Source organism: Lissotriton vulgaris, chromosome 2_1 (genome assembly GCF_964263255.1).
Source record: "Lissotriton vulgaris chromosome 2_1, aLisVul1.2, whole genome shotgun sequence".
NCBI lineage: Eukaryota > Metazoa > Chordata > Amphibia > Caudata > Salamandridae > Lissotriton > Lissotriton vulgaris.
The window spans coordinates 1,550,515,457-1,550,542,180 of NC_141687.1; the positions used below are offsets into that span (position 1 = coordinate 1,550,515,457).

The following is a 26,724-nucleotide window of genomic DNA, read 5'->3' on the forward strand; positions in this document are numbered from 1 at the left end:
GGGCCTTGTGTGGGGACGGCCTATTGTGATGTAACTCCCAAAAATAATATTTGCGGTATTGCAGGAACAATCTTTTGGAGAAAGAAAAAAAGAGCAGGATAACCATTTTCAATAAAAATCCCTCCAGGGTTGGTTGATGAACTTATAGTTTTTTTTTTATTATTTGGGGGGTCGTTGCATGAATGAAGTGGTCCTAGCTCCAAAGCACATAAATGTGGGGAAAAGAGTGCTGCTGCGCAACGTCCCCTCACCCACATTGTGGTGTTATCTCCCCCTCCCTTCACCAAAAGGAGCGGGGCACACTGCACATGCATTCCCTGTGCTCATGGAGCAAGCATAGAGCATGTTTGTGCCTTCACAGACTGTGTTGGCAAAACGAGTGACAGCTTGGCAGGTCTCCTTGTGGTTGGTTTTATGGCTCCATTTGGTGGCCTGAAGAATGTTCAAGAAAGATTCAAACATGTTTATGGTAGTTTTAAATACAAATTATTTATTTTAAATATTTTCTCAAAAATTATTTCTATTAAGCATCGCGTATTATTAAGACATGTATTGGATTGTGGTAGTTGATCAATTATTGTAGTGACTTTTTGACAAAGCCAATAGGTCTGCTTTATATATGTTGATGTGCTGACCCCTGATAAAATCAATAGGCCTCCCTTTTATATTTTGTTGTTCTGACCCTTTGACAAAGCCAGTGGGTCTTCCTTACTTAAATTGAACCCTTTTTAGGTTTCGCCTATTATCATTCGCTTCTGTGAAATACATTAACAACACTCCAAACAAAACCATTAAGCAAGATTGTTATTACAATCCCAATAACTCTAACTCTAACTGATGCGTGACCGGTTGCATTGCAAATGCTTGTGACTTGGTCATAACACAGCCTCAAACAAAGACAAGAGAGGCCAGGGGTAAGTCATTTTACTTTTCAAACATATGTGAACAGAAGAGGTCAGTTCCCTAAGAGGCTAACACTTGTGGTTGAGAAAACAGTGTAAAGAGCCACGCAGACGAGAATGAAAACTTTAGCGGATGCAGAAAGGATTTCATTAAGTCTTTTTGTTGGAAAGTCAAGAATAGGGTACCCACACTCTATTCAGGGTTATAATGTATTTAGAAAGTATGTGCTTGTTTGCAGTCTTACAAGTATGCCGAAAAAAAGAAATAAGAAAAAAAAAACAAGGAGCGAGAGCATAACTTGTATCTGGTGGCATAGCGAGCACGAGATCCACGGTTGGGCATACCCTTCCTGCTTAGGGTGACAAATGCAACAAGCACTGGCGTTGCCAATAGGTCTCGCAGTAGGAAAGTTGGAGCTATTGGTTTTGTAAATTACATTTTATATTTATATATCGTTATTGGCATTGTCAATAACAATATATAAATATAAAATGTCATTTACAAAACCAATAGCTCCAACTTTCCAAATGCGAAACCTATTGGCAACGCCAGTGCTTGTTATATTGTTACTTTTTTTTTAAGTCCGAAATTAACTGAAAAAACAAAGGTTAAAGTGAAGTCATACCTACGTATGGTAATAATATCTTACTTTACATTCAGAAAAACACATAAATTCACTGGAAAAGCACAGGTGAAAGTGATATAGTTAAAACGTAACATTTTAAACTTCAAAAATTCACTGAAATGTACTGGTTATAGCTAACTGAAATAACTATAACTTGCTCCATCACCATGTACTGCTTATGACTGCACATATTGCATGACTCATGACTTTTTCTATAACCACATTTATAATATCAATTTGACATCTGACATAACATTATTGATGACCACAGTGTGCTAGCCAAGACGAGTTATAGTGTTTTTTTTACCCAAAATTGCCTTTGAGGGCTTCTAGTGACATCATAGATGTTTCCATTCCAGAATGCTGGAATGGTAATAAAAGCCCACATAGCACATGTAATCAATTAAGTATTTTATGTGGGTTTTACAGGTGAATTTGGTCTGGATTGCTGAAAAGGCGTTTTTATTTAAGAGCCACTAAATGGAATTTGAATGTTTAGGTTTACTATTCTTTAAAAAAATCATATTAAAACGATGGACAATGGGAAGGATTTGGATTTATGTGATTTTGTGGCTATAGCATCTCCCAAATAAGGGGTCCATTAGGATGGCGGAAGGACTTTGTCGGTCCGCCATCCCGGTGGAAACGGGATCGTCCGCCACATGTGCGGCGGTTCCGCCATTCAATTATGATGCCCCTGCCACAGTGGCGGGTGCATCCAGCATTTTTAACATTGTTTCGGGCTGTGCTCTCAGCACCGCCCGCCGCAGTGCTAAAAATGCACGTTGTACATTTCAATGCACAACATGACCGGCACCGCGCGGTGCCTGTCATGTTGTACATTGAAATGCTGGGGGGTACCATAGGTACCCCCCACCCCCCCCTTCACCCTGGGGGCCCACAACCGGCCCCCAAAGAAAAGACTGTATACATTTCTGTGACGGCATTGCCGCCACGGAAAGGCATACCCCAAAGCCCTTCCTAATATGGCTGGCGGTGTCTGATAGACACCGCCACCATATTAGACCTTTTCCGCAGCGGTCGCCTTGGAAAAGCGGCGGACGGTCTTTCCGTCCGCCGCGGTCCCCCCCACCATTGTAATATGGCAGGGGGTAAATTGCTGGCGGACGGTGACGGATGGCGGACGGATCACTACCGCCTGCATGGCGGTGGCGATCTGTCCGCCATCCTAATCGGCCCCTAAAAGTGGATTTACCATATTTGACACATAATCTGCATATGCTGATTTCACATAAATATTTCTAGCTCAAAGGGATGAAAATAATACCACCAGAGAATGTGCTGCGTAATTCGCTTTTTCCCCATCATTTTGTTAACGTTGCTGCATAACTTTACTGGCCCTGACATTGGCAAAGTTGTGCAGAGTGGTTTGGGGGCTTTCATCATAATGTTGTAATTAATATTTCACAAGAAACCGTAAAATATGGGATATGTTCCATGTAAGAGAAATAGATAGGACAAGATTGAAGTAAACAGACCAATATATCGAGATAAACAGATCGTGATGGATAGATAGGCAGATAGATATAGATACATACATGAGTTAAGATTGATAGAAACTGATAGGACAGAAATAGACATAGATATGTAGATAGATTATGGATATTTGAATAGCAAGGCAGAAATAGATACATAAACAGATTTCTCTTTCTGTTTCTGTTTCTGTCTCCCAGGGTCCTGCCTTTCTCTCCCTGACTTCCTTTGTCCATCTCTGTTTTTCTGCCTCTTCCTCTCGCACTTTCTGCTTCTTCCTCTCTTACTTCCTGCCTATTCATGCCTCACTCTCCCTCTCTCCCTGCCTATCCTGGTTTTCTCTCTATGTCTCTCTGCCTGACGTTCTCTGTCTCTCTCTTCTCTTTCTTGTGCCCCCTCTTTCTGTCTTCCTGACTTTTCTGCCTCTCACATATTTCTATCTCTCCCTGTGTGTGCATCTGCTTTATCCTGGTCTCCATGTTGTAAGTAGAGAAGCTCACTCTGTGGGTTCATCTTTGCTGTGCTGTAACGGTTCAGCATTATGACGGAGGACATGCATAATGTCAGACTGTGTACCTCTGCTTTATAATCATTCATACTTTAACTGGCCATTACCCTAATGCAGCCACTCTCATGTATGTTTCCCTTCCTTTAAACAGATATTCGGTGAGGTTGCTCGAGACTGCTGCAACTTCGACAAATCCAATTGTCTTTCATGTTTCTGATGATAATAATTTGACTTCATGTTATCATTGCTTTTGCAGTTATGTTATTAATATTTGTAGAGCGCGCGATTACCCTAGGGTGTCCTGGCGCTAAGTACTGATTTCCTTGCAAGCGTAGGCCTAGCAATAGGAGAAAAGCCATGTCTTAAGGCCCTTGCAAAAGGAGATGAGGTCTGGAGCGTTTCTAAATTGGAACGGGAGTTCATTCCAGGTGTTAGCTGCACAGGGATCAAAACTTCTACCTCCCCAGTTGGTCTTTTTGAAAAGGGAGATTTGGACGAGTTTAGCACCAGTGGATCTTAATATTCTCCCTGGGATGTACCAGGAGAATTTCTTCCTAATGAACTCCGGACCAATGCCATTGACCGCTTTAAAGACCATGGATAGTGCTTTAAAGCGTAATCTTAACGGTATTGGGAGCCAATGTAGTTTTCAAAGATCTCCTTTGACCGAGGTAAACCTGGATGTTCCGGTCAGCACTCTGGCTGCCGCTTTTTGGACCAATTGCAACTTGTTCATATGTTGTTTTTGAACATTGAGATAAAGACTGTTGCAGTAGTCCAGCCGCAACATTATGAGTGCTGACACCACCGTCCTATGATTATCTTTGGTCAGGAAGACCTTTGTTTTCTTGATGATTCTGAGGACAATGAAACATGCTGAGGTCACCATGTTCACCTGGTCCCCCATGGTGAGTTTATTATCCACCATGATCCCCAGATTCTTTGCTTTCCTTGATGGTTCAGGACACAAGCCCAGATCCTCCGGCCACCAATCTGGTGTCCAGACAAAAGGATTGTTACCAAATTTCAAGACCTCGGTCTTACCCGAGTTCAATTTTAAGCAGTTGGAGGACATCCAGGTTGAAATAGAGCCGATACATTCATGGAAGAGATTGCACGTCTTCTTCTCCGCTCCCTCCATTAGCATAGCACAGTTTGTGTGTGTCGTCAGCATAGGAGATGAGCTGGAAACCAAAGGACCTGATGATTATGGCCAGAGGTGCCACGTAGATATCAAAAAGTGTAGGGCTAAGTGCCGAGCCCTGTGGCACCCCACATGGAAGAATAAATGGTTCGGTCATGTTCCCGTCAAGGTCAACCGTTTGAGACCTATCCGATAGGAATGATCGCATCAATTCCCATGCTGTGCCGTTGACCCCTATATCCGAAAGCCGGTTCAACAGTACCTTATGGGGGACAGTATCAAAGGCCGCGGATAGGTCCAATAGGATAAGTATGGCATTTCCTCCCTTATCCACGGCCTTTCTAATTTCCTCTGTGATTCTCAAAACAAATATTTCTGGCTACAGGCCCGTTTATGGTGATATATTTCAGTTCTGCTCCAGTTGAAGCACATATACAGAGCAAACTTAATTTAAACATTTCTCTTCGTAACTTGGCACAACATCATTGTTTAATATGTAAAAGCTTTTCAGCGGTAGAAGTGAAGACTTAAATCCACACAAAGGCCTCTTTGTGTATGCCAGTGTCCCAACAAATTCAGTCAATAAGCGTTGTTGGTATTCTCTCCTCCTGTTCATCTCTCAATAACTGAGTAAATCCAGGCCAGCTACTCGGCACTCTATATTCCAAATCCCTGGGACACACTGTCCTGCTGACTCCTAAACACCGAAGTCAAAACAAGGTCCTGAGTGTCGAAACAGCCCTTCTTGCTTCTGTTGCTCAGATTCAACCTTTCCATAATAATGAAGAAACCTCTCCATCTTACTCTGTCAAATAGGAGCCAAATAAATAGTTAGATAGGCGGTCAGGCCAAAAGCACTTAACTACTTTACCTATTGAGGCTGCACTCATACAGCAAACTACAGCAGTGAGTGGGGGTTTACAGCGAACAACTGCATTATTTGTACTCACTCCTATCCATGGGTCATTACTATTTCGTTAGTCTCTTAAAGTGCCTTATTTTGTCGTCTTTTTCAGAATGAAGCTATGACAGGGTCTCATACACAGAACAGAGTGTTCTCTCGGATTACATTGGCATTAATGGAAGATACTGGGTAAGTTTTTGATGGACGAATTACTGGAGCATATGCGAAAAATATGGTATTACTTCGGAAAAATCATCTATCTGTTTGCCTTGAGTGAAGGTGTCAGAAAGCACGCCTTTAAACTGATAAATGGACCATGGTCCTATGGATGAAAAAGCCATTCGATGATGTAGCAAGAGTTCCATAGGCCCTAGTGGAAGCAAGATACATGTCCCTAAGCTCTGGATGGGTAATAATATACAGTGGGTCCCTCGAGGTTGTGTGATGGAAAAACGCATGCCTCAACAACGCATGTTTTAACCCCACGGTCTAAACCCCGACCGCGTCTTCACACTTGTGCCTTTCCCACGCTTGCCTTTACCAAACAATTTTGTGGTAAAGCCATGTTTGGTAAATGGGCATGTGTGGTAAAGATTACAAACCTGCCCCTCTGCCCTAAACCCTAAAATCACCCTGAACCTAAAATACCTACCCCACCCCAACTGCCCCCTCGACCTAAAAACTGCACCGATCATGTCCCCTACCCTCAGTTCTACAACTCCGCCCCCTTAAAACGACTCCGACCCAGCCCCTTCCCTGAGCCCTAAAGCAAGCCCCCACCACTAAACCCTAACCCCACCTACCCCCGCCCCAGACGCCCCCTCAGCCTTAAAACTGCCCCTTTCCTGTCCCCTGCCCCAAGCCCTAAAACTCCCAACACACCTAGCCGTGAAAACTACCCGACCCCCACCACCAAAACTACCCCAACCCAAATAATCTACCTCCGTTCCCTGCCCTAAACCCTAAAACTCCCAACTACCCCTCCACCTGAAAGCTGCCCTGATCCTGTCACTTGCCCTGATCCCTACAACTCAGCCCCCTACAAACTACTCCGACCCCAGCCCCCTCCCTGAGTCCTAAAACAAGCCCCACCTCCTATAACCTAACCCCACCCACACCCGCCTCAGCCCAACTACCCCCTCAGCCTTAAAACTGCCCCTTTCCTGTCCCCTGCCCTGAGCCCTAAAACTCCGAACCTGCAGCCCTGAAAACTACCCTGACCCCCATCCTCAAAACTACACCCAACTCCTATAATCTACCCCCCTCCATCCACTACCCTGTCATCCCTGTAAATTATCCTCACCCCCTCCCAGCCCTGAAAACGACTCCACAGCCCCTACAAACTAGCCCCCACCTCCTCAAAACCCGACTTACCTCTCCGCCTCTACCTGCTCTTCCGCCCGGCAGCAGCAGCAACTAGACCTCGCATATGCCTTAACCACGCATATGCGTAGTTAAGGCATATTCATGGTTTAGACGTGCATGGTACCGCCTGTGCGGTTTAGCCCCGTGTAGCTCACGCTGCATGGTTAAGGCTGTTTCCCAACCCTCGAGCCTCCTTGACCCAGTGCCACTACATCTGCAAAGCGCCATTGATAGGTAACCCCAACTTACCTAAGTACTGTAAGTGTCCGCACCAACATTTTGTTAAGCAGAAAAATGATATGGTGAAGTGTATTGGGTAGGGTTATCTACTCTTACAGGTCCTACTTCAGGCTTCAGGCGTTGTTGTCAAACAATCTATAGGAGCTCAGTTTCTGTGAACACACAGCATATCCATAGTTACAAGGATATTTGCAGGTTCAAATTCCACACATACAGTACAAACATGCACAAATCACACAACTTACACAGATCCACACTCGACAAGCATACCCAAAATAGGCACAACACCCACCAGCCTCACGCCCCATCAATAGGCTGCCTGTTTTCTGCCGACATGGAACTTGCTTCACAGTTGCACAGTACATTTTATTCGATCTCTGCTTTTCATTCAGGCTGTTGATCAGATTTTCTTTTAGTGGGTTTTCTTACTATCAAAGTTGTATTATCTTTCTTAATGTTTTGATCCTTTGCTGGACATTTTCTGACTAATGCCTGTTATAAGTTACTCTATGAATCAACTTTGGGCCTTCCATTTAGAGACTCGCAAACTTGAATGTTTAGTTGTGATGGCAAATCCCCCAATGCATTAAAGCATGCTTGCTTCTTCATAGAAAATAGATGGCAGACTAGACACTTCTAAAAGATGTATATCAATTTAAAAATGATTGTGCTAGTCATTTCTGTTGAGTATCTGAACATATTTATGACATCATAAGTAACAGTGAAGCAAATTTAACTTGCCCTTTGTTTTTTTCAGAAAAGTTAGATCTACTGTTGACATGCTTTTCTATTCCCTTGCGTTTTCTTCAATCACACTGCTCAGTCCTGTTACCTAGGCTGCCTTGTGCACTGCTAAAATATTCACTGTAAAGGTTGACTTACTATAGATACTCTGTATGTTAAGTGCCCACCAGCCCCAAGAAAGTTGTTTTACAAATCAATTGATTTTGCAAAATAATGGACAATACTTAACAAACAAAAATTAAATTGGAAAAAAACAAGAAAAAAGTCAGTGTACATACATGTTGTCCAGGTTAACATATCAGAAATCAGTATAAGGATCCGAAGGGTTATACATTCAGGGGAGCAATATTCTACTCCAGCAGAACATTATATAACCCGTTCTAGACCAACTTTATTTCCCAATGCAAGGTATCTCATGGGAACAGCATAGTAGCAGTACTTCCAAGACTCTTATTACACTGAAAAAGCCCAGAGTGAAAACTGGGATGTGGTGCCCGCAATGCCTCAGCATCCCTCACAGTGCACCCCTCACAACAATGAGAAAGCGGAGTTTCAGAAAATATTAAATCTTTGCCATTAAGGTATCTCTGATACATGCTCCAAACGTTTTTAGGGCGGCTCTGAGGGGGAAGCAGCTCGCTGTATGATTCAGATTGCGAGCATATCTCTAGACCACTGTACTATGGTGGGAGGTGGCCCTCTGGCCCAGCACCTAGCAACTTCGCGCTTAGCGATCAGTAAGCCCATATCAACCAATCGTCGTATGTCTTTCCGTACGTGTTTAGTGTAGCCAAAAAGAGCTAGCAAGGGGTCAGGCAACAGAGATTCTCCTGTAATATCGCCCATCTTTTGGAATATTAGTAACCAGCATTTAGCAATATCAGGACACCGCCAAACTAAATGCATAAATCCTGCTTGTTACGCACCCCATCTCTCACATCTAGAAGTGGCCCGAAGGCCGAATCTATGCAATCGAGTGAGAGTATAGTATACCCTATTGAGAAATTTAAGATGATTAAGTCTATGCCGTCCATTTAGGGAGACATGCTGTGTGGCTTTGCATAAATAGCGCCATTTGTCGTCTTCGAGTGTAACCTCAAAGTCAGCCTGTCAAGCCAACCTGAACTTAATAAAGAAATTCTTCTGGTAATCCTGCACCATGCCATATATCCTGGAGACCCTTTTACAGGGAGAGTCTACCTGCAACATCGAGGAGAAGGGGGCCACCTCAGGAGGCTCCTTCATCTCCTTACACAGCATATCCCTTAGCGCATTTCTAACCCTAGAGAAATGGAACATCTTGAGTGGGGTGATATCTTGCTTTTCTAAGATTATGTCCTCCCAATCATCAACCTATTCCATCTTCAAATAGATCCCCTATTTTAAGGCTGTCTAGAGACCCCAGGGCGTGTAGAACTTCCAGCTCATTAGTCACCGGCAACCAGTGACACCACTCCACCAGTGTAAGTGGGGAGTACAGGATTGAGGCAGCTTGTCTTTTCATTAAATTTTGCCAAGCGGTGGCGTGTATGGAGTCTGAGAAACCCGCATACTCAGACGTCACCCGGTGCAGGGAAGCAGCTAAGGGGGATGGCGCAGCCACAACCCTTTCTATATGCAGATGTGGACAAGGGGATTGTTGGTGCAGCCAGTAAAATGTGTGAGAACTTTGCGCTACACTGTAGTAGAGTTCTGAGTCCGGTTCTCCGACTCCAGCCATAGAGTAGGGTAAAGTCAAAATATCCCACTTGACACAAGGCCAGACCACGCCAATCTGACCATTAAGGGCTTGATGTAGTTAAAAAAGTACCTGGGTAAGATCATAGGTATGTTGTTTTTTAAATAACTTTATTTTATTGATTTTAAGCAGACAGAGGTACATTAAATCAAAAAGAGACAACCGATGCCCCTGACAGAGCCCAGCGGGTACAATCATAAATAACAGCATCACACCTCAGTGCGTACGGTCAGCTTCCCCCTAGCAAACACCCTGGAAAGAGGTAATGAATCTGCCTTAGGGCTATGAATGTCAGGGGTGCTATAGCCATCAATAAGCGCATCTGACCCTGAAGCGCACCAGTCCGAAACCCCCCCCCTAACCATCCCACCCTACCCCAATTACCCCCCCCTCCCCCCATCCCACCCGGAATTGGTGTGCCATGTGCACTGTGGGAACATTGGGTTACACATCATGAGACCCTGCCGCAGGAATCGCAGCGTCTGTGAGCCTAAGCAAACACAGATATTTGGGGTATGTCACTTCATTAAAATCTTGCACCAGCAGCGAGAGAATCGGTCGCCACACCTCTTAGAAGGATGCTGTCGAGGCCGTAAGGTTGTCCTGCAAGCGTTCCATGCCAATAATGTACCATAGTTTGTGCAGCCACCCAGTATGTGAGGGCTGAGTTTTAGTGCCCCAGAGGGATAGGATATGGTGTACAGCTGCTCCTAGGGCTATCCCAATTTGTTTCCCCCGCAGAGACTTGAGTGGAAAGGTGAGTGCGTTAGGCAAACCTAGGAGGGTGTATGCGGGAAAGGTGGGAACCTCTGTTTAAAAAAAAAGTGTCTACGTCTGTAAGAACTTCCTCCCAGGACCCCTGCACCTCCCTACATTCCCAAAGTAAATGTGTCAGGGTGCCCATTCCCCACAACTTCCCCAACATTCGGGGCTACGATCGGGATTGATTTGATGCAGTCTAGCCGGCGTCAAGTGCCAGTAAGTGGCCACCTTGACTGCTGCTTCCCTACTCCCGATATTCCGTGCTGTGTGGTGAGCCCTATAGTAGATCTGTTGCCATTCCTTTAGTGAGACGCTCCGTCCTAATTCGGCCTCCCAGCGGCGCTGACCAGCCGACTTGTCTTGCGCAGCGGGGGGAAGCAACATAGGGTACAATTCTGCGAACAGTTTGCGATCTGAGTGCTTGCAGAGGATCCACTTCTCGTATGTCGTAAGTTTACGGCTTACCCCGGGGCGCACATCTGAGTGGAGCAGCCAGTGGCGGAGCTGAAAATATTGAAACCGTTTGGGGTCTTCAGTGTCATACCAGTCAGGCAAATCTGAAAAGGGGATGAAGCCCTGAAGATCAAAAAGGTGGCCCGCAGAGCGGCAGGACGATGCGCGCCATTGAGGGAAAGCTCGCGCATCCGTGCTCGGGGGGGAATTCAGGGTTGTCAAAAAGAGGAGTATGAGGCGAGGGGAAGGAAGTGAGATTTCTCTGTACAGCGACCTAGTTCCATACCCTCATGACTGAGCAAATTATAGGAGATCTCCTCCGGTACGAGGGGCGGTCGGACGGCTTAAAAAAAGGTACCTTCGACAAGGGGAGGCGGACCATGCCCTATCCTGAAAGAGCCACCTCTTTTCAGATTCTGGTCTGCTCCATTCCACTAAATAGCGAAGCTGGGCTACCTTATAGTAGGTCATGAGATGAGGAATTCCTAGGCCACCCTCATCGGGAGAGCGAAAAACCAAATCGCGACGAAGCCTCTGTCGTCTCCCGGCCCAAATAAATTGTTGGATCTCAGACTGCAACGAGCGAATGTAGTGTAGGTGAGGTGTTACCGGTATCGTCTGGAAGATATACAGCATTTTAGGCAGTATGGACATTTTTACTGCAGCCACCCTGCCCAGTAGCGACAAAGGGTGTCGCTACTGGGCAGGGTGGCTGCAGTAAAAATGTCCATACTGCCTAAAATGCTCCATCGCCGCAGGGCTGTGGTCACCTGAGAGATGAGGTTGGTGTAACTGCGGGTAAGTGTAGTGCCGGTAGATGGTGTCAGTGTGATCCCTAGGTATGGGATTTCGCCCTGGGTCTTCAATCCCCCCAGTTTCTGTAAAGCATCCACCGGGGCACCCTCATGAAGACCCAGGGGCAGAAGCATAGACTTCCTACATTGACCTTGAAGCCAGATACCCTGCCAAACTCCACAAGCTCCCCCAGAAAAGCTGGAACGGGCCAGCTGGAACGGCCCACCCAGGAGAGGCGAGCGTCGCTAAAATGTCGTTTGCATATAAGCTGACCGTGTTCTGTTCACCCCCGAAGGGGATACCGGATATCTGGGGGTTGTCTCTGATACGCTGCGCTAAGGGTTCGACATACAACGCAAAGAGCCGGGGAGATAGGGGACACCCCTGCCTTGTGCCTCGTCGAATATCAAAGGGTTTTGAGCAAATTCCGTTAACCCGTATCGTTGCCCTGGGTTTGTCATAATAGCTCGCCACCCAGGCCCGGAAGCGTTCTTCAACCTCGAAGTGAGCTAGTGTCTTATCTAAGAACCCCCAATCCACCCGATCAAATGCTTTCTCAGCATCGACCAAGAGCAACAGGGCATCCAGGCCCATGTAGTGGGCTTTGTCTCTTAAATGGAGGATTCTCCTGGTGTTATCGCTACTTTGCCGATTAGGGATAAAGCCCGATTGGTCAGGTTTGATTATGCCGGGAAGGCGCGGGGCCAATCTGGCCGCTAAAAGACACCCGTAAATAACTTCAGATCCAGGTTGAGAAGGGAGATCGACCTATGGGCCGCGCATTGGGTGGAGTCTTTTTCCCGGTTTGGAAGAACAACGGCGTCTGCTTCCAGCATCTCCGCCTGAATCGATTGTGGGCCCTGAAAGGAGTTGGTCAAGCGCGTAAATACAGGCGCCAGACACTGGCAAAAAGTCTTGGAAAAGCCGGCGGAAAAACCGCCTCGGCTCGGTTATTTCAGCGGTTTGAGGCACGATATCGCGCTCATCACCTCCTCCACCCTAATGGGAGCGTCGAGCTCTGCCGCCCCCCGAAGCATTGAGAGCTGTAGTCGCAGCCCGGCTAAGATATCCCTCTCCTGCTCCTTCAATGGTGATTATCCTGGTGTTATCGCTACTTTGCCGATTAGGGATAAAGCCCGATTGGTCAGGTTTGATTATGCCGGGAAGGCGCGGGGCCAATCTGGCCGCTAAGACACCCGTAAATAACTTCAGATCCAGGTTCAGGAGGGAGATCGACCTATGGGCCGCGCATTGGGTGGAGTCTTTTTCCCGGTTTGGGAAGAACAACGGCGTCTGCTTCCACATCTCCGCCTGAATCGATCATGGGCCCTGAAAGGAGTCGAACAAGCGCCTCAATACAGGCGCCAGAGACTGGCAAAAAGTCTTGTAAAAGCCGGCGGAAAAACCGCCTCGGCTCGGTTATTTCAACGGTTTGAGGCACAATATCGCGCTGATCACCTCCTCCACCCTAATGGGAGCGTCGAGTGCTGCCGCCCCCCAAAGCATTGAGAGCTGTAGTCGCAGCCCGGCTAAGATATCCCTCTCCTGCTCCTTTAATGGTGGGGTCTGTGCTATATAAGGAGGCATAAAAGGCCCGGAAGGCCTCTGCAATCAGCTCATCGCCTTCGACCCTATCCCCATTCGAGGTATGGACAGCCGCAATTCTGGAGTGTTCTGTACGCGCCCGGAGTTTGCTCGCAAGTAGCTTCCCTGTCCTATCACCACCTATATAATAGGAGTGTTTAAGCCGGAGAGTGGCAAACTCCTCTCTATCAAGATCCAGACTTGACAACTGTGCCTTGGCTGCTTAGGGTTGCCGCCACATACGCGGGGCCCTGGTCCGGCTGTGGACACGATCAAGTTCCAACACCTTGGCCGCCAACTCCTCTCTCTTTTCCCTATGTACGCGGTTGTCAGCCGCGGAGATCGCAATAAGCTCCCCGCCTACCACAGCTTTGAGAGCCCCCCATAAAGATTTTAGAGGAGTGTCAGCGTGGTCATTGGATGCCAAAAAGTCCATCAGGCACTTCCCCCTTTTTGGGCTCGTGGACTGCAGGTCGATAAACAACTGTACCGCATCATGGTCTGACAATGCCGCAGGAAAGATTTCGACCGAGCGGACCAGGGCATGGAGTTCGCAAGACGCTATGAAGTAAACTACGCAAGCAATAGGTATGGTGGACGTGGGAATAGGAGTGTTGCGTGCTGTGAGGATGGGCCACACTCCATGTATCCACCAGACCTCTATCTCTGAGCTAGCCCACCCTGCCTTGGAAAGAGCCCCTGTACCCCTGTGTCTATGACCTGACCTGTCCTTGTCTAGGTCCATAACTATATTAAGCCCTCCCCCCCATAAGACCCTTTTGTCTTGATGACGGTGGACGTCCGGAATTGAATTGACGAGAAATGGCTCCTGTCCAGAGTTAGGGGCATAGATAGAACCGATGACCACTGAAACATCCCCCACCCAGAACCTGTACACCAAGAGTCTTACCTTCGTGTCCTCCACCTTATCTCCAACCTTACTACAAAAGTGCTTTGCAAGGAGTATGGCCTCTCCCCTTGTATAAGAATGGGTTAACTTATTACATTTAATAAGTGATAACGTTCAATTGAGATTAGGTAGGAATGGAATTTAAAACCCTCTATTTGTAAAATTGGATTTTAAGTCATGATTCTGGAATGCCACTTTTATTAAGTTGTAATGCCAGAAACCGGTCCCCGGAAGCTTGTTTCGGTCCAGTGAAAGAATTGGCTTGGTATTTTGGTCTGCCCTGTTCCCATGATGCACTGGGCCAGGGACAGACTAATTTGTATATAGCCAGGTTCTGAGCTGGGATGGTGCAGTGAGCTAAAAAACGGTGTTGGATCAAGCCCTGATCTCTTGACTGGGTGAGAGTATTCTGCTTAATTCAGAAACTCTGTCCATCACCACCCCCTTTTGCTTAATTGTTTTGTCCACCACAAGCGTGGAAGGGTATACTCAGACGTGAGTCCCTTGCTCATTGCACCATCAGGATTCAAGCAAGCCGGGCCGAAGACGGCTGTAATGCCAGAAACCGGTCCCCGGAAGCTTGTTTCCGTCCAGTGAAAGAATTGGATTGGTAGTTTGGTCTGCCCTGTTCCCATGATGCACCGGGCCAGGGACAGACTAATTTGCATATAGCCAGGTTCTGAGCTGGGATGGTGCAGTGAGCTAAAAAACGGTGTTGGATCAAGCCCTGATCTCTTGACTGGGTGAGAGTATTCTGCTTAATTCAGAAACTCTGTCCATCACCACCCCCTTTTGCTTAATTGTTTTGTCCACCATAAGCGTGAAAGGGTATACTCAGACGTGAGTTCCTTGCTCATTGCACCATCAGGATTCAAGCAAGCTGGGCCGAAGACGGCTGTAATGCCAGAAACCGGTCCCCGGAAGCTTGTTTCCGTCCAGTGAAAGAATTGGCTTGGTAGTTTGGTCTGCCCTGTTCCCATGATGCACTGGGCCAGGGACAGACTAATTTGCATATAGCCAGGTTCTGAGCTGGGATGGTGCAGTGAGCTAAAAAACGGTGTTGGATCAAGCCCTGATCTCTTGACTGGGTTAGAGTATTCTGCTTAATTCAGAAACTCTGTCCATCACCACCCCCTTTTGCTTAATTGTTTTGTCCACCATAAGCGTGAAAGGGTATACTCAGACGTGAGACCCTTGCTCATTGCACCATCAGGATTCAAGCAAGCCGGGCCGAAGAGGCTGTAATGCCAGAAACCGGTCCCCGGAGGCTTGTTTCCGTCCAGTGAAAGAATTGGCTTGGTAGTTTGGTCTGCCCTGTTCCCATGATGCACTGGGCCAGGGACAGACTAATTTGCATATAGCCAGGTTCTGAGCTGGGATGGTGCAGTGAGCTAAAAACCGGTGTTGGATCAAGCCCTGATCTCTTGACTGGGTGAGAGTATTCTGCTTAATTCAGAAACTCTGTCCATCACCACCCTCTTTTGCTTAATTACTTTTATTAAGTTGGCATTTTCTTGTCCTAACTATTTGGTGCAAGTAGCCTTTTTCCTGGGTCACATGACTAGGTGCTGCTGGCAGTTGGTATTTGTGTGTTGCCACTGGACAGTGAGACAGAGGAGCATGTGTTGGCAGGAAGGGACATTTCTGACTTGATGGGGGGAGGTGTCACCTACCACACTTGCACATCAAAAAGGGTTTGGCACCAGTCTCTTGTGACCCCAGACAAGTTGGGGTTAGGGCATAGAGGCAGGAAATTCCACACTCTTCTGGGGTTAGAAACCTCCAGAACCTTCCCCTACTTCAAAGCGGCACCAGGGATAAATATTGGGCCTTCATACCCAACGCTTTAGTACACCTCTTGACCTGCCAAAGATGCAGATGTACTGTTGTGCTGCTCTGCAAGAAGTGTTCTGTTGACCTGCTGCCTGAGTGAAAGGACTGAACCTGTTTCTTGAACCCAGGACGACCAAGACTAGCCTCCTGATCGGGGCCTCAGGGACAGGAAAGGCCCTCCAACCACCTTGAACCCAGCAACTGGGCTCTGTCTGCTCAGAGTTCTACCCACCAAGTGATGCCATCCCAGCCCTGGACCCTTGGAAGTGGGCCTTAAGGTGCTCTTCCAGCCCAGCTGTGGTGCTGTGAAGCAGAACTAATGCGTAACGCATTTCCTTGACGCTGCATCGGAACAATAGCAGTGTGTCGCATCCCTGATGCTGGACTTCACATCACAGCTCGCATTCTCCACGGAATCGCTGCTGCGTATCGCATCAATAAGGCTTTGCAACCTTGCAGCATTTTGGAACCATTGTGTGCATCTCCTTTATAATGCAGGATTTCGCATTGCAAGACCCTCGATGACACTATCCTCAAGAATTATGCAGGACTCCACATTGCAGCCCCTAGCTTCTCTGAACTGCCACTGTGCAATGCATTCTCTATGCAGGTTGTCGCAATACTCCGCAAACCAGGATTTATCTACCTTCTGTATAGCAGACCTAACTTGCTCCCTGTTTCTGGACCACACTCCATCGCGGTCAGCCTGAACTTGTGACCTTATCCGTGTTTGCGCTTTGTGCTTTCAGGCAATATTTTTACTTAAAACTTTGAAATATTATATTCCCTTTTATACTGATAGAAATGTTTTGCTTTTGGTGTCAAATAATGTATTAATTCTTCACTATTTTTTTTAGATTTATGGGGGAATTTTCTTGCTTTGTGTTTTCACTTTTTTACTGTTTGCAATGCTCCATAAATACTTTACATATTGCCTGTAATTTAAGCCTGACTGCTTTTTGCCAAGCTACCAGAGAGTTTGAGCACATTTTAATTTGGGGTTTGCCTGTGTTTCACTTTGACGGGAGGGATGACAAGCTAGTAGCGTACACCAATAAAGCCTCTGCTTTAATATGCCTGACATTCAGTTCCATCTTTTAAGGAACTCTTGCCCGAGTTCATAGCCCTAACACAAGAATATACAAAATGGGGCAATCATGCTGGCTCTGATCTGAATCACTTCATATCCTACGGGTAACTGTGTGTGAGGTACTTACCAGGTCTGCTAAATACCTCTTATTCACTCTGAAATGGGCATAACATACGGAGCCTGTATTTTGTTTTCCTGGTTAATTGCCACAGATATGGCCTGCCAGAATTGGGGTGGGGCAAATTGCGTGGATATGGTTATTTATTGCGACCAGTAGTTACTCTATGCAGAGAACACAGCAGACTCAAAATTCCAATCACCCTACAAACTGGTTTGCTCAAGGACCAATTTTTCCCATTATTCTTAATAGATGCCTAACTAGAGGATGAGGAAGAACTTGGGGAGAGGATGTAGCCTTACGTCTAGAGCAACGAACCTCGAAGCTGGGGAACCGGGTTCGAGCTCGGCAGGGACGCTGAACATACTGTGATTCTGGGCAAATCACTTAATCTCCCCGTGCCTAACAAAAAACACACGAATGAGTCCATCTGTAATGAAACTCGTGCTCATGTAAAGCTCTCTGATACCGGATATCTTCGGGTCAAGTCTGCGCTATGCAAAACTCTTATACTTAAAAAAAACAAAAAGATTTAACACAAACAGCAGAACCAAAGCAGGATAGGTTTTCAGTCTCCCAGTAGCAGATGTGTTGCAATGTAACCCATGTTTCTTGGAACATAACAGTCAGTAAGGATTTCTAAACATGTGGCCATTTCTTGTTATGTCAACATTGCAGTAGGCAAGATGCATTTCATGCAGCAAATATAACAGTTATCTGTTAGCAGCCTATTTGAAGAATGTGACACTGAAGAATCCATGATGCTTTTAGAGGAAATTGTGTTCTTTTAACTAGGTTTGTCTTGCTAGGGTAGCTTAGCTTTCATAACTGTGTGCAAAGTTTGTCTTGAAACCCTGGAGAAACACCTTTACTTTGTGTATTTTCTAACTAAAATAGAACCTGAAATCTACTACCTGCATCTAATCTTGGGCATGAGTGAAACCCAATCATGATGGTTGTCTCTTGATAACAAGATGTACTTACTAGTCACTCTCTAGCTGTGCTTTCTGTATAGCATGTGTTGTATGTAGGTAGTTATTCGCTCAGTGTGAATGCCTTATTTTAACTGTATTCAAGGTGTGTCTCAGTAGCAATGTTTGTGTGAAAATATTGTTCCAGGTGGTACAAAGCCAATTATAGTATGGCGGAAAAACTTGATTGGGGAAGAGATAAAGGCTGTGACTTTGTGATGAAGAGCTGCAAATTCTGGATGGACAAACAGCGAGAGGGGTAAGGATTGTTTCATTCAATTCAAAAGCTAATGATTCTCATCCCTTGGAAAAGTGTCTTGGTGCTGGAAGCTAATATCTTTTCAGAACAATTACTGGAGAAATTATGGCAAACTGTTCTTATTGTGCTCTCCTTTTTCTTCTAGCCCGATTCTTAATGGCACATTTCTTAGTTAAACATGTGCCCATTTAAAGTACTGCAGATGTGAATTAGCACCCAAAAACTTAATATATAAAGATCAGTTGATAACAAACTTTAATCTTGTATTTCTAAGGAACATTTTCAGTCTGTAATGTAATCCATTTCAGAAGGGAAGGATAGAAGAACAGGATTTAAAGGAGTAAAATTGTTGCTGAACAAGGTCGTCAAGGGCCCTGTCCTAACTAGCAATCATTAAGCCATTCTGTCTGGTTTGCACTTTGAGTTGCATTGTGAGTTATGAGACAGTTTGTTTTTGCTTTGCCAATGCTTCTTAGCAGCGGTTCAGAAGAAGCTTGAGAAGGAGCGACAAGGATCACAAACCAGCAGCAGCTGCTCCTTGGGACACCGTAGGAAGAAGAGTACATCCATATAAACAAGAGCGTATCAGTGAGACTAAAATGCTCCTATGAGCTAAGTCAAGATGGGATTGGCACTGTCTCAGGTCAGTGGCAGCCACTTAGGGCTGACTCAAAGTCATACAGCCTCTGCTGAGGATTTGCAAAATATGTAAGGAAATAAAAATTTGGTTTCCTTACGTACAGTCCATCAGAAGCTGCTGGGTCTTATCTCATTTTTATATGGGGTTCCTGTCAAATTACTTTTTTTTGCTGACATGTCCCTTCCCAAGCCTTCAGTCTTTCAGCCATGTACAAAAAATGTCTATGTTGGTTATACACCCACGTTACAGTTGTTGGTGATGCCTCAGATGAGGCCAAACTAGGGTGGTGTGGTGAGCAAAAGAACGATGGATTAAACCCAGATCCTTGTGACTGGGAGGAAATGTTTGCATTGTTCAGCATTCCGTCCATCATGTATTCCTTTTGCTTTTGTCACCCTAAGTGGGAAGGTTATGCCCAGATGTGCGCCACTGGCTTCAAGCTAGCATGGCTGATGCGAGGGTGATGCTCTGAAACCGGTCCCAGATGCTTGTTTCCTCTCCAGGGAGGACCTGGCTTGGCAGTTCAGGGTGGACTGTTCCCATGGGGAACAAGGTCAAGACTGATTTGCATACGGCTGGATCCAAACTGGGGTGGCGTGGTGAGAAAAAGAACGATGGATTAAACCCAGATCCTTGTGACTGGGGTGAATGTTTGCATTGGTCCGCATTCGTGCATCATGTGATCCTTTTGGTTCAGATCAGACCATGTCATTAGTGGCTGCACTCAGTGCCCTTATTCTGGCGAAATAGTTTCTGGTGTGGGACAGCATTGTTTCCGTCTTCTAAAGAAGAGTCTGGCAAAAATGCCACTCAAATAAGCACTTTGGAAGGTGTTCTTTTGGTAGATCAAAGGGCACAGGAAATATAAAACCTTTTTTTCATCAAGAACTTAAAGAGAAAAAGAGCCATACAGGAAATTGTTGTTCTTTCTTCAGACCCAATCCCTCATAGTGCAGAAACTGAAGCTTGGCTGAACCTAAGCAAGCTACCTATTTCTGCTGGGACTTGAACAAAACAAATCCAGGCCTTCTGACAAGCCATACTGTCAGTCATTTCATCACACAGACCATCTTGTGCACGCTCAAGACCTGCTGCTGCCCCAGTGGTGCAGCACTAGTGAATTCGACCCCAAGCATGACTGCCACTCGTGGAGCAAGACTTACTGCCTGACATCGCTCTGAAACCCTTTTCCTGCCGCTGATCCCTGCTACAGGAGTAGCATAGCTGTCTGCCAATAGCGCTGCTGAGAGACTGTGATCGCGAGGCCGCAGAGGAGGACGAGGCGCCGGCCCCAGGACTGCGAGGACCAGCATTCACCATCCTCAGCTGGTCCTCTTCCTGTGAGAGCCGCGCCCCCTTCCAGTGCCCCGCCCCCAGCGAAGCGCTACAACTTCTCGCGGCACCCGCTGCGCGGGCGCCACTCGTGGAGCAAGACTTACTGCCTGACATCGCTCTGAAACCCTTTTCCTGCCGCTGATCCCTGCTACAGGAGTAGCATAGCTGTCTGCCAATAGCGCTGCTGAGAGACTGTGATCGCGAGGCCGCAGAGGAGGACGAGGCGCCGGCCCCAGGACTGCGAGGACCAGCATTCACCATCCTCAGCTGGTCCTCTTCCTGTGAGAGCCGCGCCCCCTTCCAGTGCCCCGCCCCCAGCGAAGCGCTACAACTTCTCGCGGCACCCGCTGCGCGGGCGCCACTCGTGGAGCAAGACTTACTGCCTGACATCGCTCTGAAACCCTTTTCCTGCCGCTGATCCCTGCTACAGGAGTAGCATAGCTGTCTGCCAATAGCGCTGCTGAGAGACTGTGATCGCGAGGCCGCAGAGGAGGACGAGGCGCCGGCCCCAGGACTGCGAGGACCAGCATTCACCATCCTCAGCTGGTCCTCTTCCTGTGAGAGCCGCGCCCCCTTTCAGTGCCCCGCCCCCAGCGAAGCGCTACAACTTCTCGCGGCACCCGCTGCGCGGGCGCCACTCGTGGAGCAAGACTTACTGCCTGACATCGCTCTGAAACCCTTTTCCTGCCGCTGATCCCTGCTACAGGAGTAGCATAGCTGTCTGCCAATAGCGCTGCTGAGAGACTGTGATCGCGAGGCCGCAGAGGAGGACGAGGCGCCGGCCCCAGGACTGCGAGGACCAGCATTCACCATCCTCAGCTGGTCCTCTTCCTGTGAGAGCCGCGCCCCCTTCCAGTGCCCCGCCCCCAGCGAAGCGCTACAACTTCTCGTGGCACCCGCTGCGCGGGACGCAGCCCGGGGCGAAGCCCGGGCCAAGGGCGGGCCCGTTGTTGCCCGATAGAGACCGGACCGGGCCACTCCTTTTTCAACAACGACCCAGTAACAACAAATATGCCACCTAAAACAAGAAGTACCTCTAAGCCAAAATCCAAACACGCGCAGGAGGTAGCACAAGTAACAGGCCCTATTGACCTATTCATTTCGAGGGTCAATGAGACAATAAATCAAAGCATAGCCCTGATGGAGAAGAGAGTATCATTAGATCTCATGAGTGCAAAGCGAAGCGTTCTTCACTAGGCGCTATAGCAAATGCCACCTCTCCAATCAACCTTAACACACAAAACATCTCTCTTCCAGTGACTCTGTCAGTACCAGACTCAAATACTGTTCCGTCGGTAGTAGACCTGTCAGTTACGCACTCTGAGTCGGATCTTTCTATAACATTTGACGACCTGGAAGCAACCCCCGACCTAGCTGGTCGTCATACTCAGGGTGACGCCCAATCCATCGAAAATCTGCCCCAGCAAGGCGAGAGAGAAGGAGCAATTCCGAAAACTCGCCCAGTAAACAATGAAGAAATACCTAGCGTATTGTGCCAGGAACATACAATAACTCATTCAAACTCCTCAATGTCCCATAGTACATTACATCTCCCCGAAACTACCCTTCCACATAAGGCAATCTCCAACGATAATATCATAAATCAATGTAAAACTTGCAGAATTACCTCGCAAGTTCTTACCACAACCAAAGACTTATTATATCAATATTTAAAGCCCATACAGCTAAGCATCAGAAATCTTGAAGCCCAACTAACTATAATTTCGGCCACCCTCCTAGATTCAAATACTCGTATAGACATAAAGGGGCAGCGTAACACCTCGCACCCACCCAAAAAACAGAATCAAGTACACATGCAGAAAACAGCTAACCAAACAAACCCAACGTCTTTAGCACAGAAAAACTCAAAACAAAACACTACATTACCCAAATCTACAGCAAACACGTCCTATCCTCAGAAAGAGAAACTACCCGCCAAAACAGTACAGCAAACAGCAAATACAGATACAGATAAGGTAGACACTCCAGGCCCAGCAATAAACATAGACACCAGCAGAGCCTGTCCAGAAAATAAGTCTGAATCTCTTCCATCGAAACCTCCGCCCTCTCAAAAAACACCCAAAGACACACCCAAAAAACTTCCATCAGCCAGACGTCCTGCCCATTTGCCCCCGGAAGCTACTCCCTATACAATAGTTCTCACAGGAGTACCAGAGCTAACTGACGATACACCAGAAACTGCATGGTCACTCAAAAATAAAGCCATGCAGTGGCTAAGCATCAATAGACCTCTTGAATCCCATCTATCGGGAGGGATCACCACAGCCCGCAGGGTAGCCTGGATAGGCAAAACGAAAAAATCAATACGCGGTGACTGCATAATTGTAACATGCAGAGATCCCTCAACCGTAGACTATATTTGTGCTTGGCCTCAGCTCGATAAAAAAGGGGGGATTGACGCCCGACACCTTTCTTTCTTTTATCCCCCAGCGAAACAACATCGTAATCCACCACCCTGGGCATGGCACCATCTCCCTAAAGATTCGCGAAACCAGGAGCCATGGTACCAAGCGCCATGGAAACAGATAGAATACTCACATGACTACATAGCCAGGGGTGGACCGAGAGAAAGGTTCATAGAACGCCAAATGCCTTATTGGCAGGACAGACCCTACCAAGCATACGAAGGATGGCAGGGCTTCCCAACTCAAAACCGTTTTGACTGCCTCGAAATGGTCGACTGACCATTCCTGGACAAACTTAGTTACCACAAATCCGATACCATACCACAATCAGTAACCGACAAGCAGCATACAGTATTTTCAGAGTCTCCCCATATACTTGAGGTATCATTGGCTCACCCAAATAACTTCCGGTCCAGCATTTCTCCAGCAGAAGTGGATACTAACTTGGGATTATGCATCCAGCAAGATGCAGTCAATATTAACAACCTGACAATATCTGCAAACGTGAAAGAAACACAAACCATGAGTCTAGCCATTGCCTATTGGAACGTCGCAGGCCTAACCGCAAAAATAACGTGCCCTTTATGGCTGGACACAGCAAGGAGTCATCAAATTCTGTGTCTGCAAGAGACCTGGCGTACAACCCCACTTCATCTAGTGGGTTATAAAACATTCTTTACCAAAGCAATACCTAGTACAATGGGAAGGCCAAAAGGTGGACTCATGATCTATTTCTCTAATACCGTTCCACTTACTGTGAAACTATTAAAGGAAACATACATCTTCCAAATCATTCAAGTTACGCAGCCGACGGTATCAAAGAGAAACTTATACATATTCATAAATTACTATAATAACACTGGCACTCTAGAATGCTGCTCACATTTAGATGAAATAGCGGCATATATATCCTTACTTCAAAAAACAAACCACAACTCAACACTTAATTATATCTGGGGAGGTGACTTTAATCAAACACTGTGCCCAAATCACAAAAATGGGATCTGCGGGCTACAGAATGAACTTGGAAACCCCATCGCTCATTTTGCACATACACCGGGTGGCAATAAGCTAAATGAAATCCTCTTCACTCTAGACTTAGATTTTGCAAACGAACTAGTCAATCCGGTGCAGGACTTTCTACCCACCTTTCATGGGCGAGGCTGTCTGACAACCATTGACTATATTATAGCTTCAAACACCTATAAAGGGCAACTAAAAAACTTTAAAACAGGGTCTAATCCAACTAGCGACCACTACCCCCTTAGTGTGGAACTCCTCATGAAGAAAATAGGACCATACTCACCAAAAGCCAGCTCCCTCGACCAACAATCGCTGGCCATGACGAAGATGAATGGCTATGCTATTAAATGGTCAAAGATCGACCCGGAAGAGACAACACAAAGGGTACTCGAAAAAACACATTTATGGTTAACGAACTGCCTGTCTGCAGAGTCATCCTCAGAATCAATCATCATCTCCTTTAACAACATCCAAGGAGCAATAAGGGATGAGCTATTCAAAAATATAACAAACAAGCCAAGACTTCCAATGACGAGATGGTTCGACACTGATTGTCGAAAGGCCCTTACATCTCTTAAAGAAGCTCTAAGACAGAAACCGAGAGATACCCAAATAATCTCACAACGGAGGAAAACATACAATAACGCCCGAAAAAACCGCAAGCAACAGATAAAGCAAGACCTATGGCATCAACTACACGACAGTGCATTGAGGAAAGACAGCACTGCTTTTTGGCAGACCATAAGATCACCCTTTCTGGATAACATCACTGACCCAAATCACCTCGATGTGGCAATAACCGAGGACGACTGGGTCCACCACTTCTCAAAAATCTTCGGAATACCAACGGATCCTCCCCAAACAACTCAAGCTCAAGACCTTGAACAAGCAAAGAGTAACATTTATCCCATTAAGTTACGCTTCACTCTTGATGAGGTCAGAAAGGCAATTAAGGCCTCAAAAACTGGCAAGGCCCCTGGCCCAGATGGGGTTCCTATGGACCTGTTTCTATATAATGTTGATTATTGGTCACTAATAATCACACGGGTAATGGCTGCAGTTACAGAAACTGGACTCCTCCAATCATGGTCAACATCTACCCTATTGCCCATATTCAAGAAAGGGGACCGCAACGACCCTGCGTGCTACCGACCGATCTCCCTTCTGGACTCCACGGGCAAGATTGCAGGTCGACTACTCCTGGACCGACTACAATCTTGGGCCCGAGAGAATAACACCATCACAGACCTGCAATATGGCTTCCAGAAGGGGCTTGGAACGGTAGAACAGGCCCTAAACCTGACTCTTCTGGCTGGAAAGTACGCACGCGCTAAAGGAAGTAACATCTACCTGGTCTATGTAGACCTGAGCGCGGCATTCGATTGCGTACAGCATGCAAAGCTATGGCAGACTATGGTAAACCTCGGAGTGGACCCTCCCATACTAGCCTTCCTGAGAGAGTTATATACCAATGCGGAAGGCCGAGTTCGTTTCGGCACCGGCGGTGAACTATCACGTCCCTTTAAAATATCAAGAGGAGTAAGGCAAGGGTGTGTACTGGCTCCCTTCCTGTTCAACCTATACACAAACGGGCTTGAGCAGGCCATGCTGGAAGGGAGCCAGGACCTCCCGCAGATAGATCACCGCCCGATACCCATCCTTCTATATGCCGACGACTCGGTCATCCTGGCCCGGACACCCAATCAACTCCAGCGGCAGCTGAATAAATATGTGTCATTCATGGACTCCCTGGGTCTAAAAGTAAATATTAAAAAAACCTTCACAATGACCATCGGACCAAGACGTTGAGTCTCAAAGCCCATATTCATCAATAACAGCAGATTGGAAAAAACATCGGTATACCCATACTTGGGCATACTAGTGGAAGACACAATGGCCTGGCATAAGGCAATTGAAGCCAGAAACCTTAACTTTCGCCGCGCAGTATCAGCACTAAGTGCTTTCTCAAGGAAACTAGGCAAACCAGCCCCAGCGGAACTGCTAACGATATACTATGCAAAATGCCACAGTGTGGCCACATATGGAGCAGGCATCTGGGGTTATGGATGTATCGACCAACTCCAGGTTACGGAGAATGCTTTTATCAAATACGTCCTAGCTCTCCCCCAAAGCTCCCCGATCCTAGCTTCACATCGGGAGCTGGGTATGGAATATGTGACCGACACCATACGAAGCCAGCCTCTCCTACTCTGGCACCGTATATGGTGTAACCCAGAAAGTCACATTACACGCTCCCTCATTACCGAATGCCTTGGCCTACCGAACTGGAGGAAAATCCCGTGGCTTAATTATATTCATAAATTTTTCCAAGATCTTGACGTGAGCACTACTTTTTAGAACCACCTTCAATAGAAGATATTTCAAAGGAACAGCTGAAGGAACTATGTATGGGCCACCTAAGAGAACTCCGCAATCAAGCCGAGATTATTAAAACACAGAATGGAAAAATCCGCACATTGCAGACAAAGAAACTCATACAACCTTACCTGACATACTTCCTTTCGAATCATGAAAAATTTCTAATTACAAGACTACGGTTCGATCTGTTTTTCCGTTTGGTCTCATTTCCTGAAACAAAGAGCTGGTCCCGAAACCTGATGAGATGCCCTTGTGACGGAGTTTCCGAACAATCAACGATACATGTTGTCCTGTTTTGTAAATACTATAGACTAGCAAGGAAAATATGGATTTTGCCCCTCCTCCGTTCAAGCGGTCTCAGACAATCATATCTAGCACTCTCCCACTTACAATCCCCGAAATCCCCGTATGAAGCAAAATTGATAGCGACCTTTTTAAAAATAGTAATATTAACACGTCGTAAAATTGTCTTTTAACATTG

At 46.6% G+C, this 26,724-nt stretch overlaps 1 protein-coding gene across 1 annotated transcript in view; it reads left to right on the forward strand.

Moving 5' to 3' along the window:
• The window catches only part of LMLN (leishmanolysin like peptidase), a 427,804-nt gene that overhangs the window by 289,297 nt on the left and 111,783 nt on the right, over positions 1 to 26,724 (forward strand). Inside the window, exons 11-12 of the mRNA XM_086957429.1 lie at positions 5,691 to 5,767; positions 18,330 to 18,440. Coding sequence (XP_086813555.1) covers positions 5,691 to 5,767; positions 18,330 to 18,440 — 188 coding nt within the window. The remainder of the gene's footprint in view (positions 1 to 5,690; positions 5,768 to 18,329; positions 18,441 to 26,724) is intronic.